At 39.6% G+C, this 16,114-nt stretch overlaps 1 protein-coding gene across 1 annotated transcript; it reads right to left on the reverse strand.

Moving 5' to 3' along the window:
• Nucleotides 1–5,034: 5,034 nt before the first annotated feature.
• LOC134357222 (mesogenin-1-like) lies at nt 5,035–5,565 on the reverse strand. The gene has a single exon (XM_063068527.1). It carries the CDS (start codon nt 5,563–5,565, stop codon nt 5,035–5,037), a length of 531 nt encoding a protein of 176 aa, XP_062924597.1.
• Nucleotides 5,566–16,114: the final 10,549 nt, after the last annotated feature.

The following is a 16,114-nucleotide window of genomic DNA, read 5'->3' on the forward strand; positions in this document are numbered from 1 at the left end:
TACAACCAGTAGAAAATGAGGCTCGCATAATAATAATGAGGAATAAGGAGATGGCAGATGAACTAAATGAGTACTTTCCATAGGTCTTCACTGTGGAAGACATCAGCAGTGTGCCAGACGTTGTAGCATGTGAAGATAGAGATGTGAGTGTGGCTACTATTACAATAGAGAAGGTGATCAAAAAAATTGGAAGACCTAAGAGTCACGTGAACCAAATGAACAGCACATTTGGGTTCTGAAAGAGGTGACGTGTAGAGATTGTGGAAGCATTAGTAATGATCTATCAAAAGTCCCTGGACTCTGGCATGGTGCCAGAGGACTGGAAAATTGCAAATGTCACTCCATTCTTGAAGAATGGAGGAAAACAGCAGAAAGTGAATTATAGACCAGTTAGCCTGACCTCAGTGATTGGGAAGATGTTGGAGTCAATTGTTAAGGATGAGGTTATGGAGTACTTAGTGACACAGAAAAAGATAGGACAAAGTCAGCATGGTTTCCTTAAGAGAAAATCTTGCCTGATGAACCTGTTGAAAATCTTTGAGGAGATTATAAGTAAGATAGATAAAGGGGCTGCAGTGGATGTTGTATATTTGGACTTTCAGAAGGCCTTTGATGAGGTGCCATACATAAAGCTGCTTACCAAGTTAAGAGCCTCTGGTATGATAGGAAATTTACTAACATGATTAGAGCATTGGCTGATTGGTAGGAAGCAGTGAGTGGGAATAAAAGGACCCTTTCTGGTTGGCTGCAAGTGACTAATGGTGTTTTGTGGGGGTCGGTGTTGGGATCGCTTCTTTTTATGCTGTATGTCAATGATTTAGATGATGGAATAGATGGCTTTGCTGCCAAGTTTGCAGATGATACGAAGATTGGTGGAGGGGCAGCTAGTGTTCAGGAAACAGGTAGGATGCAGAAGGACTTAGGTAGATCAATAGAATGGGCAAGTGGCAAATTGAATACAATGTTGGAAAATGCATGGCCATGCAGTTTGGCAGTAGAAATAAATGTGCATACTATTTTCTACGTGGGAGAAAATCCAAAAATCTGAGATACAAAGGGACTTGGGAGTCCTTGTGCAGAACACCCTAAAGGTTAACTTGCAGGTTGAGTCAGATTTGAGGAAGGCAAATGCCATGTTATCATTCAATACAAGAGCAAGGATGTGATTTTGAGGCTTTATAAGGCACTCACGAGGCCTCACCTTGAGCATTGTGAACAGTTTTAGGCTCCTCATCTGAGAAGAGATGTGTTGGCAATGGAGAGGCTCTACTGGAGGTTCACAAGGATGATTCCGGGAATGAAAGGAACATTTGATAGCTCTGTGTCTGTACTTGCTGGAATTTAAAAGAATGGGGGCGGATCTCATTGAAACCTTTCGAATGTTGAAAGTCCTAGACAGAGTAGACGTGGAAAGCATGCTTCCCATGATAGGGAAGTCTAGAACAAGAGGGCACAGTCTCAGGCTAGAGGGGCACCCTTTTAAAACAGAGACATAGAGAAATTTCTTTAGCCGGAGGGTGGCAAATTTGTGGAATTTGTTACCACAGGCAGCTGTGGAGGCCAGGTCATTGGGTGTATTTAAGGCAAAGATTGGTAGGTTCTTGATTGAACATGACATCAAAGGTTATGGGGGGGCGGCTGGAGAATGAGGCTAAGGAGGAGAAAAAAGGATCAGACATGATTGAATGGCAGAGCAGTCTCGATGGGCCAAATGGCCTATTTCTGCTCCTATGCCTTATGGTCTTTAAAGTATTTTTTCAGACATATAGAGTAAAAGAGAAGCATTAATTCTTGTCAAGACTTCTCCCTGCTTACCTTTGTCCTTACCCAGGAAAGAAGACTACTGTATTTTTTGTTGAACCTGTTCTGCAGCCCACCCACACAGGTGGGTAGACCCCACAGAGGAGCCCTTGGTTGTAGTCATAGTCATAGTCATAGTCATAGTCATACTTTATTGATCCCGGGGGAAAATGGTTTTCGTTACAGTTGCAATAGTAATAGAACCATAAATAGTTAAATAATAATATGTAAATTATGCCAGTAAATTATGAAATAAGTCCAGGATCAGCCTATTGGCTCAGGGTGTCTGACCCTCCGAGGGAGGAGTTGTAAAGTTTGATGGCCACAGGCAGGAATGACATCCTATGACGCTCTATGTTGCATCTCGGTGGAATGAGTCTCTGGCTGAATGTACTCCTGTGCCCACCCAGTACATTATGTAGTGGATGGGAGACATTGACCAAGATGGCATGCAACTTAGACAGCATCCTCTTTTCAGACACCACCGTGAGAGAGTCCAGTTCCATCCCCACAACATCACTGGCCTTACGAATGAGTTTGTTGAATCTGTTGGTGTCTGCTACCCTCAGCCTGCTGCCCCAGCACACAACAGCAAGCATGATAGCACTGGCCACCACAGACTCGTAGAACATCCTCAGCATCGTCCAGCAGATGATAAAGGACCTCAGTCTCCTCAGAAAATAGAGACGGCTCTGACCCTTCTTGTAGACAGCCTCAGTGTTCTTTGACCAGTCCAGTTTATTGTCAATTCGTATCCCCAGGTATTTGTAATCCTCCACCATGTCCACACTGACCCCCTGGATGGAAATAGGGGTCACCGGTACCTTAGCCCTCCTCAGGTCTACCACCAGCTCCTTAGTCTTTTTCACATTAAGCTGCAGATAATTCTGCTCACACCATGTGACAAAGTTTCCTACCGTTGTAGCAGATCTTTCAAGAATCACTAGATTCTGGCATGGTTCTGGAGGGCTAAAAATTTGCTCCATTCTTGAAATGGGGAGAGAGGCAAAAGAGAGGAAATTGACCTGACCTCTTTGAATTATATGGAGAAATAATAAGCAGGATAGACAATTGAGAATTGGTGGATGTTGTGTACTTAGATTTTTAGAAGGCCTTTCAAAAGATGCCACACATGAGACTGCTTAACAAGATAAGAGCCTATGATATTACAGGAAAGTTACCAGCATAGATAATGGATTGGCTGATTGGCCGGAGTTAAAGAATGGGAATAAAGGGACACTTTTCCGCTCGGCTGCCAGTGACTAACAGTGTTTCACAGTGGTCAGTGTTAGAACTACTTCTTTTTATTTTATATGTCAGTAATTTGAATGTCAGCATTGATGGCTTTATAACCAAGTTTGCAAATGATATGAAGATAGATGAAGGGTCAGGTAGCATTGAGGAAGCTCTCCCTCCTCCGCCATCTCCATAACCACGTGTTAAACTGTATGATATTTCTATTTCAAGCCTCACTAGCACGTGGCACAAGTAACAATCCTGAGATTACAACCCTGGAGGTCCTGTCCCTTGACTTAGCACCTAACTCCCTGAACTCACTTTGCAGGACCTTGTTTCCTCTCCTACCCATGTAACTGGTACTGACATGCACCACAACCTCTGGTTGCTCACCCTCCCAGTTGAGAATGACGTGGACTTGATCCAAGATGTCCCAGGCCCTGGTACCCAGGATGCAACATGTCATCCGGGAAACTAGTTCTTATCCACAGAATTTCCTTTCTGTTCCCCTAACCAATGAATCTTCTTCTATCGCCTTCCCTATTGAACCACAGAGCCAGACTCAGTGGCAGAGATCTGACCGTTGTGGCTTTCCTTTGCTAGGTCATTCCCCCAACAATATCCAAAGAAGTATACCTGTTGTTGAGGGGAACGGCCACTGGGTTACTCTGCACTGGCTACCAATCCCCTTTCCCCTCCTGACGGTCACCTAGTTACCTGAGTCCGCACCTTGGTGTCCTGTCCTATCACCCTGTTTGTCCTGTCTATCGACCCATCAGCATCCTGAATGGTCCAGAGTTCATTTGTTTCCATCTCCAACTCTGTTAAAAGCTGCATCTGGATGCACTTCTTACAGGTCCAGTTTTCAGGCACACTGGCAGTCTCTCTGCTATCCCACATCCCGCAAGAGGAGCTTTTCGGTATCTTGTCTGGCTTCATCACTGCTCTAAATGTGCGCGAAGAATGAAAGAAAGAATAGTTAACAAGAAAAATATCTACCTATAGCTTATGCCTCTCCTCGTGAAGCCTTGATGAGCCAAAGCCTCAACTTCCCATTCTAACACTGACCCATTCACACAATGGCCGCTTCGCTTAAACCTAACTTCTTTTTATTGGCCCTTGTTAAGTGCATTAATATGTACAATCCGATATCTCCTTGGGAACTGTGGTGTGAAAAATGTGCCGACTGCCCCTGTTCGCTTCCTTTAAACTCTTTCTCCTTCTACATAATGCAACACCTCCTCGGAACCTGAGGTGCATAAAATGTACCGAATGCCCGTTCACTTGTTTAAAACTTTCTCTCTCTCTGTGCAATCTGATGTCCCCTTGGGGACCGTGGCACACAAAATATGTTGACTGCCCCTGCTTGCCTCTTTCAAACTCTCTCTCCTTCTACGCAATCCAATTTCTCCTTGGGAACTGTAACTTGCAAAAACTTAATGCCTCTGTTTAAGAAACTGAGCATCCAGTAAGCTTTTCTCAATCCCTCATTTTCTTTTACACTTTCAAAGAGTTATGGGCACATGTAATAGTCTTGTTAGTTACTGGATTCCCTTTGAGATTGTACTCTCATATTATATTACAAAACTGAAAAATAGATCTTTCAGTGAATATTAAAGACACAACAAAGTCCTTCGCTTCAGCATTTATTGCTTATGCCATGAAAAAGTAAGCATTGCAATCATAAACTATAGTCAGTTAAAATTTGTTTAAAAATTCTTAATATTTTTGGAAAATACATTTGCCTCTGTAATTATGAAATCTATGTACACACGAAGAGAAGAGCACATTATTAAATGTGTTCTATTAATACTCAAGGATTAATACAAGTTAGCCAGTTACCAGATAAATTTAGAACAAAACTAATGAAAATTTACAGTAAATAATTATTCTTAGTCCATTTGTATAAAAAGCACCTCCTATAACTCAGTCATTTCACATGCCATGTCCTGGATTATTACGTCTGCCTTGTGCTAGCAACACTATAACTCAGCCATTTCACATGCCATGTCCTGGATTATTACGTCTTCCTTGTGCTAGCAACATGGAAAGCTCAGAAATGTATTGGATGGCACAGTGTAAAGTCTGGATTTTGGTGAGAGTTTGGCCTCCTTGGCTGTAAATGGGTGGCAGAAAACTCCGCAGTGTGTGAAGAGCATGAGCAAGCCTCCTCATTCTCAGTTTTTCTCTCTCGCTCGCTTTCATCCGGCGTTTACCTGACACCTTTGCTTTGGGCAGTTCTTGGAGCCTGCGAGATGATTTTCCCTTCGAATCAGTGGCCCATATTTGTGGCGAGGATTGCATGAAGTGAGTGCCCACAGGTACGCCGTTTCTAGACTCTGGATGACGAGATGGAGAAGGAGAGAACAGCTCAAAGGATGATGCTGGTAAGAAACTGTGATGCGATAGAACCTGATTCGGTTCAAACTTGTCCTCTTCAAATTTCCAGCTGATATCAGAAATCATATCCATATTAATGAGTCCCACACCATCATCCAATTCCAGCAGGGTTTTCAGAAGATTGTCCATTGTAGATTCTGAAGATTGTAGCCTCTAGTTTGAGTTTGCAGAATAAATGACTAAAAGCATCAACAGAAGCGGTTTTATATAGTGAGTGGAGAAGTGACATCTTGTGGATTCACAGCTGAGAAGGCAAGTTCAAAGAGTGAAAGTGTTGGGTTTTAAAATGCAGAACAACTTCAGGCTCTTCATTTAGCACACAATCTATTCTCACCTCTCAATAACATGCCTAACAAGTTTAAGTAATTTGTTGAAGATCAAAACTACTGGTTAGGAAATAGTATGTATTTATAAGAAAGCATAGATTATGTTGACATCAGTAATAAAACAAAACAAGGATCACACATTTTAATCTCAAACAAGAGAAAATCTGCAGATGCTTAAAATCTAAGCAACACACACAAAATGCTGGAGGAACTCAGCAGGCCAGGCAATAAATATGTCTGAACTGGATAATACAGACTTCACTATTAGCATTCTTTCTTCTCTCATTAACTTGTAAAGTTAAATATTTTGTCTAGAAACCTTGTACAGTATAGCATTTCTCCAGAAAGGTTATTCATAACAAACACATGAATATGAAACGTACTCTGGAACTTCATCATGATAAAAATGCTATTCAATTTTTGATCACTCTCGCCATCTCAGTAAGAACAAAAGGAAGTCTAAGATGAAAGGAAACCTTTCTGCTCAGCAAAGCCCAACCCCCTGATACTCTAACGTTTCCATGTTAACAACCAATACTGATATATTTATCAATTTTTGCCTACCAAGGAGTTTTAAGGATCCGGTCTTGTTGTTTTATCATTTCTTCCTGCAGTTTCTATTATTTTAATTTAAACAGACCAAAGCCAGAGATTATTTCTTTACTACCTCTGTTATACTTACTTAAATCACCACTTCAGAATTTTATGTCATTTGTACTAAACCTCACGTTCCACTGCAGTCAAAATCCTAAATGCATTTTGACTAGTTATAACCTAAACAGACAAAGAAATGTACAATACAAAGACAGGGCATTTGGTGTTTCACATTTGTATTTTTGCTTTCTTCATTTCAGTAACTAGTCTTAACTTGTTATTCTTTGACTTTCTTATTCTCAGTAGCTTTTAATATTCGTCTATACTAACAAGCAAAGCTTTTGAAGGAAGCATAAAAGGCAATTTTAACTCTACACCTTATCATCCAAATTATAATCATAAAATTTTGTTGCAAAAGGAACAAAATTTTTCCGCTGTCATTGTCATTACCAACAGACCTTCAAAATTGCATATTGACTTTACATTTTCTTTAATTTGATCAGAATCAAGTTTATTATCACCGGCATGACGTGAAATTTGTTAACTTAGCAGCAGCTTAAGGGTATTAAGAGGCTGTAAAGGAGCATGGATAGGTTAAATCAGGGGGCAATGGAATATAATGTGGAAAAATGTAAGGAAGGAAGGATGAAGCATAAGTGTTGTGGTACAAGGGGAAGTGGATACTTGTGCATGGATCACAAAGAGCTAGTATGTAGGTACAGAAAGTAATTAGGGAGGTAATGAAATATAGGACTTTATTTTAAGCAGTATGGAATTTTGAAACAACACACATCAAAGTTGCTGGTGAACGCAGCAGGCCAGGCAGCATCTCTAGGAAGAGGTACAGTCGACGTTTCAGGCCGAGACCCTTTGTCCTGATGAAGGGTCTTGGCCTGAAATGTCGACTGTACCGAAGGGTCTCGGCCTGAAACGTCGACTGTACCTCTTCCTAGAGATGCTGCTTGGCCTGCTGTGTTCACCAGCAACTTTGATGTGTGTTGCTTGAATTTCCAGCATCTGCAGAATTCCTGTTGCTGGAATTTTGAAAGTATGGTTTTAATAAAGTTGATGAAATCTAAAGTACTGCACACTATTTGGGTCTCAATATTTGCAGAGGGATGTGCTTGTATTGGAGAGCATGTGGCAAAACTCTAAGTGCTTTTGAGGATGATGGGGTGATGTATGAAGAGAAGTCAAGCGGGTTGATTGAATGCATTTTGGAGCTCAGAAGGCACTGGATTGCCTTATAAAGCCTCAGCATCACATCCCTGCTCTTGTATTCAAGACCTCTTGAAATAAATGGTAACATGGCATTTGCCTTCCTCAACACCGACTCTAACTGCAAATTAATCAGAATCAGAATCAAAATCAGATTTATTATCAATGGCATGTGACGTGAAATTTGTTAACTTGGCAACAGCAGTTCAATTCAATACATAATCTAGCAGAGAGAGAAAAATAATAATAAGTAATCCATAATAATAAATAAACAAGTAAATCAATTACGCATATTGAATAGATTTTAAAAATGTGCAAAAACAGAAATACTGTATTAAAAAAAGTGAGGTAGTGTCCAAAGCTTCAATGTCCATTTAGGAATTGGATTGCAGAGGGGAAGAAACTGTTCCTGAATCAGTGAGTGTGTGCTTCAGGCTTCTGTACCTCCTACCTGATGGTAAAAGGGCATGACCTGGGTGCTGGAGGTCCTTAATAATGGACGCTGTCTTTCTGAGACACCGCTCCCTGAAGATGTCCTGGGTACTTTGTAATACCCATCTTAGCTCTCAAGATGGAGCTGAATAGATTTACAGCCTTCTGCAGCTTCTTTTAGTCCTGTGTAGTAGCCCCTCCATACCAGACAGTGATGCAGCCTGACAGAATGCTCTCCATGGACTCCCAAGTCCCTTTGCATCTCAGATTTTTGGATTTTCTCCCCATTTAGAAAATAGTATGTACACTTATTTCATTTGCCACTCTCTTACCCATTCTCCTAATCTGTCTAAGCCCTTCTGCAGCCTACCTGTTTCCTCAACACTACCTGCCCCTCCACCAATCTTCATATCATATGCAAACTTGGCAGAAAAGCCATCTATTCCATCATCTAAATCATTGATATACAGCATAAAAAGAAGTGGTTCCAACACCGACCCTTGCAAAACACCACTAGTCTCTGGCAGACAACCAGAAAAGGATCCTTATATTCCTACTCGCTGCCTGCTACCAATCAGCCAATGCTCTAACCATGGCAGTAACTTTTCTGTAATATTATGGGCTCTTATCTTGATAAGCATCCTCATGTGTGGCATCTTGTCAAAGGCCTTCTGAAAGTCTAAATATACATAGTCATAGTCATAGTCATAGTAATACTTTATTGATCCCGGGGGAAATTGGTTTTCGTTACAGTTGCACCATAAATAATAAATAGTAATAGAAATAGTAACAGTAATATTACTATTAGTAAATAGTAATAGTCATGGAAATAATAAATAGTAATAGAATAGTAATAGAAAATAGTAATAAATAGTTAAATAGTAACCAGTAAATTATGAAATAAATCCAGGACCAGCCTATCAGCTCAGGGTGTCTGACCCTCCAAGGGAGGAGTTGTAAAGTTTGATGGCCACAGGCAGGAATGACTTCCTATGACACTCTGTGCTGCATCTTGGTGGAATGAGTCTCTGGCTGAATGTATTCCTGTGCCCACCCAGTACATTATGTAGTGGATAGGAGACATTGACCAAGATGGCATGCAACTTAGACAGCATCCTCTTTTCAGACACCACCGTCAGAGAGTCCAGTTCCATCCCCACGACATCACATCCCATACATGGGATACTTAAATGACAAACAATTAAAATATTAAAGAAAAACACATTAGATTTTTTAAAATTGCACATTACCTTATATATATCCTTTTCCACATTAACTGTTTCTACCTCCTTCAACGAACTGTCTCACTGCTCCTGTGACAATTCTAATTCTGTATGGGATCAATGAAAAGATTCCTCTGTAACTGTTTGGGAATTCAGAAAGTTCACATTGGCCTATGTGAAACCTGGTCAAGAAAATGTGAGACTTTATGAATGTACAAGGTTCACACTTTTGTGTGATAGATAGAACTAAAATAGCTCATCCCAGCAAGTTCCAGTTTCCTGACCTTTTAGTGGAAATTGCATTCATTTTTACAGGATGATTATTCCAAATTGGAACAGAACAGTCTTCATAATAGCTGCCTCTACATTCAAGATATATGCTCCCCTAATGCATCAAGTCATTACCCTGACTGGCCAGAACTCTAAATTACTGAATATAGAAAGCTACCTGCATCTCATTTCAAGTAAATTTAGCATAATGCTTAGAATGAATTCAACTTTAGCTTTATCTCAAGGTTCGAATAGAACTTCACCAAACCAACCAATCATGTTGTTTGACCTTTGAAATTATAGTCCTATTTTAATCTACTATTGGATATTGTTATCATATTGATAAGTGTCATTTTAAATGTTAGATATAATTTTTGTTGCTATTTTTGCTTCAGCAATTAGTTAGTACAAAGTACATGAGAACATTTCTTTTGCCACCTTAGCTTTATTGCAGCATTTGCAAGTGAAGATGAAAGTAACTGGTGAGAAACAAATCCTTTGAAGTAGTGTTCACTTTCAACACCAGCCTTATTTGAACTGCCAACACGCCCCTCACAATGTATGATCTTTTACTCATTGTGATTCTGGAAATCTGAAGAGTCACTGATTTGTACCAATTAAATTGTTAATGATTTTAAATTTAGCATAATATTTAGTTGACACTTTTCTGTAAAATCTAATCTTAATTTTTTTGCAATATAACTAATTTATTTTAAAATGTGTGTATTACATTCAACTAAAGCATATTTTAACATAGTGCCTATGACATCCCAAAACTTCCAAGGTGTTTTGCAGTAGTATCATAAAACAAAATTTAAGACTGATCAAATAGTCTTAAGGACATATGGAGATTTAGTATTAGTTTTAACATTACTATGTAGATGGGTATATTTGCCATTCAGTAGATGAACAAATGGAAAGATTCAAGGAAATGTAAGATTCTTGCTGACTCTTGGGAATTTCTTGCCCATGACTGCAAAAAAGTAGAAGGAGCATCGCAGATGATATTAAAACCTCCAGTTGATAAACAGAAGCCCATTACAAACAGTGGGGGAGCATGCTGTCTCAGTAACTACCCAGTGGTTTAAGGAAGATGTATCAGAACATGGGGCCTTGACAGCAAAAGCAGCCATCAGTGATGGTCAGAGCTGAGTAAGAGGAGTCCAGATATCTCAGAAAGTTATAAGAGATTATAGAATACGGAAGCAAATGAAAGCATTATCATTTGAATACAAGAGTGAGAAATTTAAAATGAAGACATTGTTTGATGAGCCTTTCTAGTCAGCATAGGTAAGTGAGATTTTGCATTAGTAAGGAGATAGGTAATAGTTATTTGGGAGACCACTTGTTTATCATCTGTTAATCATAAGTTGGAACAATTTTATTCATACTGGAGAAAATGGTTTAACTACATAACACCTCATAGCCTGATTTTATTCTCACAAGTCAATGAATATGTTGTAAAAAAAATCACTCCCTATTCTGTACATAGTTTTCTTCTTTCGATTGTTCTTTCTTTCCTCTCCTTTCTATAAGTGTATGCCTCAGATAAATATTACGTGCAGATTTGTGACCAATATGATTATATGATATATATGTACAGTATCTGAAATACATCTTATGGAAATGTTTGTTTGATGATGAAATTCAATAAAAAATAAATTACAAAACAAATTATTTCATTTGCAGGAACAGATGAATTAATACAACAACAACATGGTATTATAATTGTAAATGGACTGAGTTATTACTTCTCACATATTATGAAACTCATCATGATCTGAAAGTATCTGATTACAGAGTTCAAATTTATGAGAAAAAAAAACATTTGTTCTTGCTTCTGTCTCTGGCATTAAGAGGAAGAGATGCACACCTTCATGTTTCAGAAGATCTCTGATATGTAGAATCATTTGAACACACGGAAAAACCACACCATGTCTTCCTGTTGGTTTCTGAGACTTAGACTACCTCAGAACATAGGAAAAATACCGCTGGCGTTCTTTCCACTGAGTCTTCCAGGTCATTTTTATGGACAAGTGACTCAAGATCAATGTCTGCTCATCATCAGCACTGAGCTTCCAATTGCACTCATTCAGTTCTGACAGGCAAATCATGCCTTTTGCTTGCCTGAGATCACATGCCCAAAGGAAATGGTCTGTTCCAATCTCCATCTTGGTAAGAGAGTATCAGGTGGATGAAGGAAAAAATTTGGAATCTCTGAAAATCTTTGAAAACTACAACATGGGAAGTCCTGGCCTGTGATTCCTCAAAGTGGAACAGAAACACTCAGGCTAATATTGAGAACATCAAGGTCATGCACCAGGAGCATTAAAAGATCCAGTGTACATCATGGATGGAATGCCCCTTGTTCCAATCACCTCCGAGCTCTCTCTGACCTCATACAGCATAGAAACTGGCCCTTCAGCCCACTCCATCCATGCTGACCATTAGGTACATATCTGAACTAACCCCATATTTTGTTCCATAGTCTTCCATAACTTGGTGATTCAACTGCTTGTCTGCAACTGTAACAGATCCCACAGTTCCTTAATGGCCCCAGATCCCACAAAAATGTAGTGAAAAAATGTCATCAAGGGATCTCCTATGAAAAAGGAAAATTTGTGATATATAATTAGTAAGATCACTTCACCTCATCGAAAAAATTGAGGTTCTGGCAAATTTTACTGTGGGTATTTGTTATGAATATAACATATATCATGTTGCACGGTCAATCCGATACATCAAAGTACACCGATTTGCTGGAGTTACAGAGCACAGAATATACAAGATCTGCTGGTAACAATATATTCTATATATATATACGTATACATTGCAACTTTTCATAGCTTGAGAGCCACTACTCTACAATGGCAGATATCAATGATGAATTTATTATCACCCCCAGTGTACCAGCAAAACAGTCAATTATTGAAAAGTACATTTGAAGATCAGGATTTCAGGCGTGGCATAAGACCACACATCAATAACCCCTGTCTTCCTATGTGCTTCTGAAAGAATTTGAAAGATAACAAACCCTCCCATCCCAAGCGCTATCTCTACAAACTTCTCTAAATTTACTGGATTAGCGAACAAATGTAAATAGAACATAGAATAGTACAGCACAGTACAGGCCCTTCAGCCCACAATGTTGTGCCGACCCTCAAACCCTGCCTCCCATATAACCCCCCACCTTAAATTCCTCCATATACCTGTCTAGTAGTCTGTTAAACTTCACGAGTGTATCTGCCTCCACCACTGACTCAGGCAGTGCATTCCACGCACCAACCACTCTCTGAGTAAAAAACCTTCCTCTAATATCCCCCTTGAACTTCCCACCCCTGACCTTAAAACCATGTCCTCTTGTATTGAGCAGTGGTGCCCTGGGGAAGAGGCGCTGGCTGTCCACTCTATCAATTCCTCTTATTATCCTGTACACCTCTATCATGTCTCCTCTCATCCTCCTTCTCTCCAAAGAGTAAAGCCCTAGCTCCCTTAATCTCTGATCATAATCCATATTCTCTAAACCAGGCAGCATCCTGGTAAATCTCCTCTGTACCCTTTCCAATGCTTCCACATCCTTCCTATAGTCAGGTGACCAGAACTGGACACAGTACTCCAAGTGTGTCATAACCAGAGTTTTATAGAGCTGCATCATTACATCGTGACTCTTAAACTCTATCCCTCAACTTATGAAAGCTAACACCCCATAAGCTTTCTTAACTACCCTATCCACCTGTGAGGCAACTTTCAGGGATCTGTGGACATGTACCCCCAGATCCCTCTGCTCCTCCACACTACCAAGTATCCTGCCATTTACTTTGTACTCTGCCTTGGAGTTTGTCCTTCCAAAGTGTACCACCTCACACTTCTCCGGGTTGAATTCCATCTGCCACTTCTCAGCCCACTTCTGCATCCTATCAATGTCTCTCTGCAATCTTTGACAATCCTCTACACTATCTACAACACCACCAACCTTTGTGTTGTCTGCACAAATGTCCTCTGCCTGAAGAATATCCCCAGCACTGAGGCAATGGTTACATTAATTCACCTCCTTTGGGCAGGACGTATCACTTGCATGCCCGACTCCTGAAACAAAGGCTACAGAACATAGAACAGTGCAGCACAGTATGGGCTGGTCGGCACACAATGTTCTGCCGATCTTTTAGCCTACTCCAAGATCAAGCTAATCCTTCCCTCCAACCCTCTATTCTTCTTACTAAGAGTCTCTTAAATATCTAAGAGTCTCTTAAATGTCCCTAAATGTAACAGCCCAGGGAGTGTGCTTCAAGCACTTACCACTCTTTCTATTCTGTCATGGGAAGAGATTGCCCAAAGGGCAGGGGAAAAGATTCAAGGGTGTGCTTGAAAGTGCGGCCTGGGAGACTAGCCCGCCTTTAGCGTGCTGGATTTTCGTGGCTCTGGAGACGGGCTGATTCGTGGCCGGTGCCCTTGCCTGATGTGTCACTGGAATACATAGAAGCTCAGAAACAGCGAGCTGGCTGCTGGCTACGTGCCCAGAGACCCGAATTCTTTGGGCACAGAGTTCAGAAAAAGCGACGCAACAGACTCAGTGAGTTGTCCCTGTTCATAGTCTCTCGCTGTGAACAGGGACATGTCTTTTTCCTTGATTAGGGAGAGAGAGAGTCTGTGGTATGTTAAATTACTGGATGAATGAGTAGTACTGCAAGTCTGTGTCCTTATTGTTGCTTTGCTGCATGCTTGAGTGCTCGGTGGTGGGTGCCAATGCCTTTTTGCTGGGTGAGGGTGGGGTCTTTGCTTTGCTGCTGCTTACACATGGGAGGGGGAAGCTGGAGGGGAGGCTTTGGGATTCTAACATTTAACTGTCATTCATTCTTTGGGGCACTCCTTTGTTTTTGTGGATGTTTGCAAAGAAAAAGAATTTCAGGATGTATACTATCTATTCCTAAATGGGTAGCATTGGAATTACAATCTGTTCAGGGTTATACACTTGGCTCTATTTTAGGTTCCTCTCTCCCTTTTGATTCGAAACGCCTTAAGCAGGTCTCTAACCCGATAGTTAAATATGCTTTGCGCATTTGGTTTCAATTCAGAAAATTTTTTGATCTTAATCAATTCGGGTTAGCGATTCCTATTTTAGGTAACATATTTTTTCCTCCCTCTTTTATGGATCGCGCTTTTCAAACTTGGAAGACTAAGGGTATTTTACGGTTTTTGGATTTATTTTTAGATGGTTCCCTTATGTCTTTTGAACAATTATCTAATAAATATAACTTATCAAGAATACATTTTTTTAGATATTTACAAGTTAGAAATTTCCTAAGTACTATACTTTCTTCCTTTCCAATGCTTCCTCCTACATATATTTTAGATTCGATAATTAACCTTAATCCATGTCAGAAAGGTGCATCGGCTATGATTTATAATATTATTATGAAACTTAGGAAAGCTCCATTTGATAAGATTAGGGTAGATTGGGAACAGGAATTGGGGCTTACCATTTCTGTGGATGATTGGGGGCAGATTTTACAATTAGTTAATACTTCCTCTATTTGTGCTAAACATTCCCTAATTCAATTTAAAGTGGTTCATAGAGCACATATGTCTAAAGATAAGTTAGCGCATTTTTACTCGCATATTAATCCTTTCTGTGATAGATGTTCGGGGCAGATAGCCTCTTTAACTCATATGTTTTGGTCTTGCCCTACTTTGGAAACTTTTTGGAGAGATATTTTCAATATTATTTCTAAGGTATTAAATATAGATATCTCTCCTCACCCTATTACTGCTATCTTTGGATTACCTAAAATTTCTAGTAATCTTTCCCCTTCAGCCCGTAGAATGATTGCATTTCTTACTTTAATGGCGAAAAGATGTATTTTACAACATTGGAAAGAGCTTAATGCTCCAACTACCTTTTTTTGGTTTTCTCAGACGATTTTATGTTTGAATTTGGAGAAAATTAGAAGTAACCTTTATGATTCTTCATTTAAATTTGAACAGATTTGGGGACCTTTTATTCGATATTTTCATTTAATGTAATATTTACCCTTCTTGTTTTTTTTTCACTGTTTTTAATGGAGGTCGGGATTGAGGACGTGATTTTAAGTTTAACTCTGTTTGGTTTCAAGTTAGCCCATTGCTTTGCTTTGCTTTTAGTTAGTTGCACGGTGGGTTTTTTTTTGGGTTTTTTTTTTCTTTTTTTTCATTGATATATATAAAATTTAGGATACTATTATGTTATCTTGGTTTCTTATGTTTAAATTACATTGTTTGTAGTTTTTTTTTTGGTATTGATACCTTTTGGAATTTTATTATACTTTAACATTGTATTAATGTTTATATGGCTTACCTTTTTTGTATACTTACTCAATAAAAAGATTTAAAAAGAAAGAAAGGATGTATATTGCATACATTTCTCTGATATTAAATGTACCTATTGAAGCCCATTTGGGGAAATACAGCATCGCCATGAAAATTCATGATCGAGAAGAAACATCAGGAATAGAATGGAGAAATGTGAGAAGATGCATTGAGAATGCATGCAGTGGAAGTTATGTGTAAGTAACAGCTGCAGTGGACTACCTCACCATTCACTACACCCCCTCAGCTGCCACCTGCCCCATCTGTAGGAGG

The sequence above is a fragment of the Mobula hypostoma genome, chromosome 2, assembly GCF_963921235.1.
Source record: "Mobula hypostoma chromosome 2, sMobHyp1.1, whole genome shotgun sequence".
Taxonomy (NCBI): Eukaryota; Metazoa; Chordata; class Chondrichthyes; order Myliobatiformes; family Myliobatidae; genus Mobula; species Mobula hypostoma.

Coding starts and splice junctions, on each gene's coding strand:
- LOC134357222 (XM_063068527.1), bottom strand. CDS start 5,565: ATGGACAATCTTCTGAAAACCCTGCTGGAATTGGATGATGGTGTGGGA.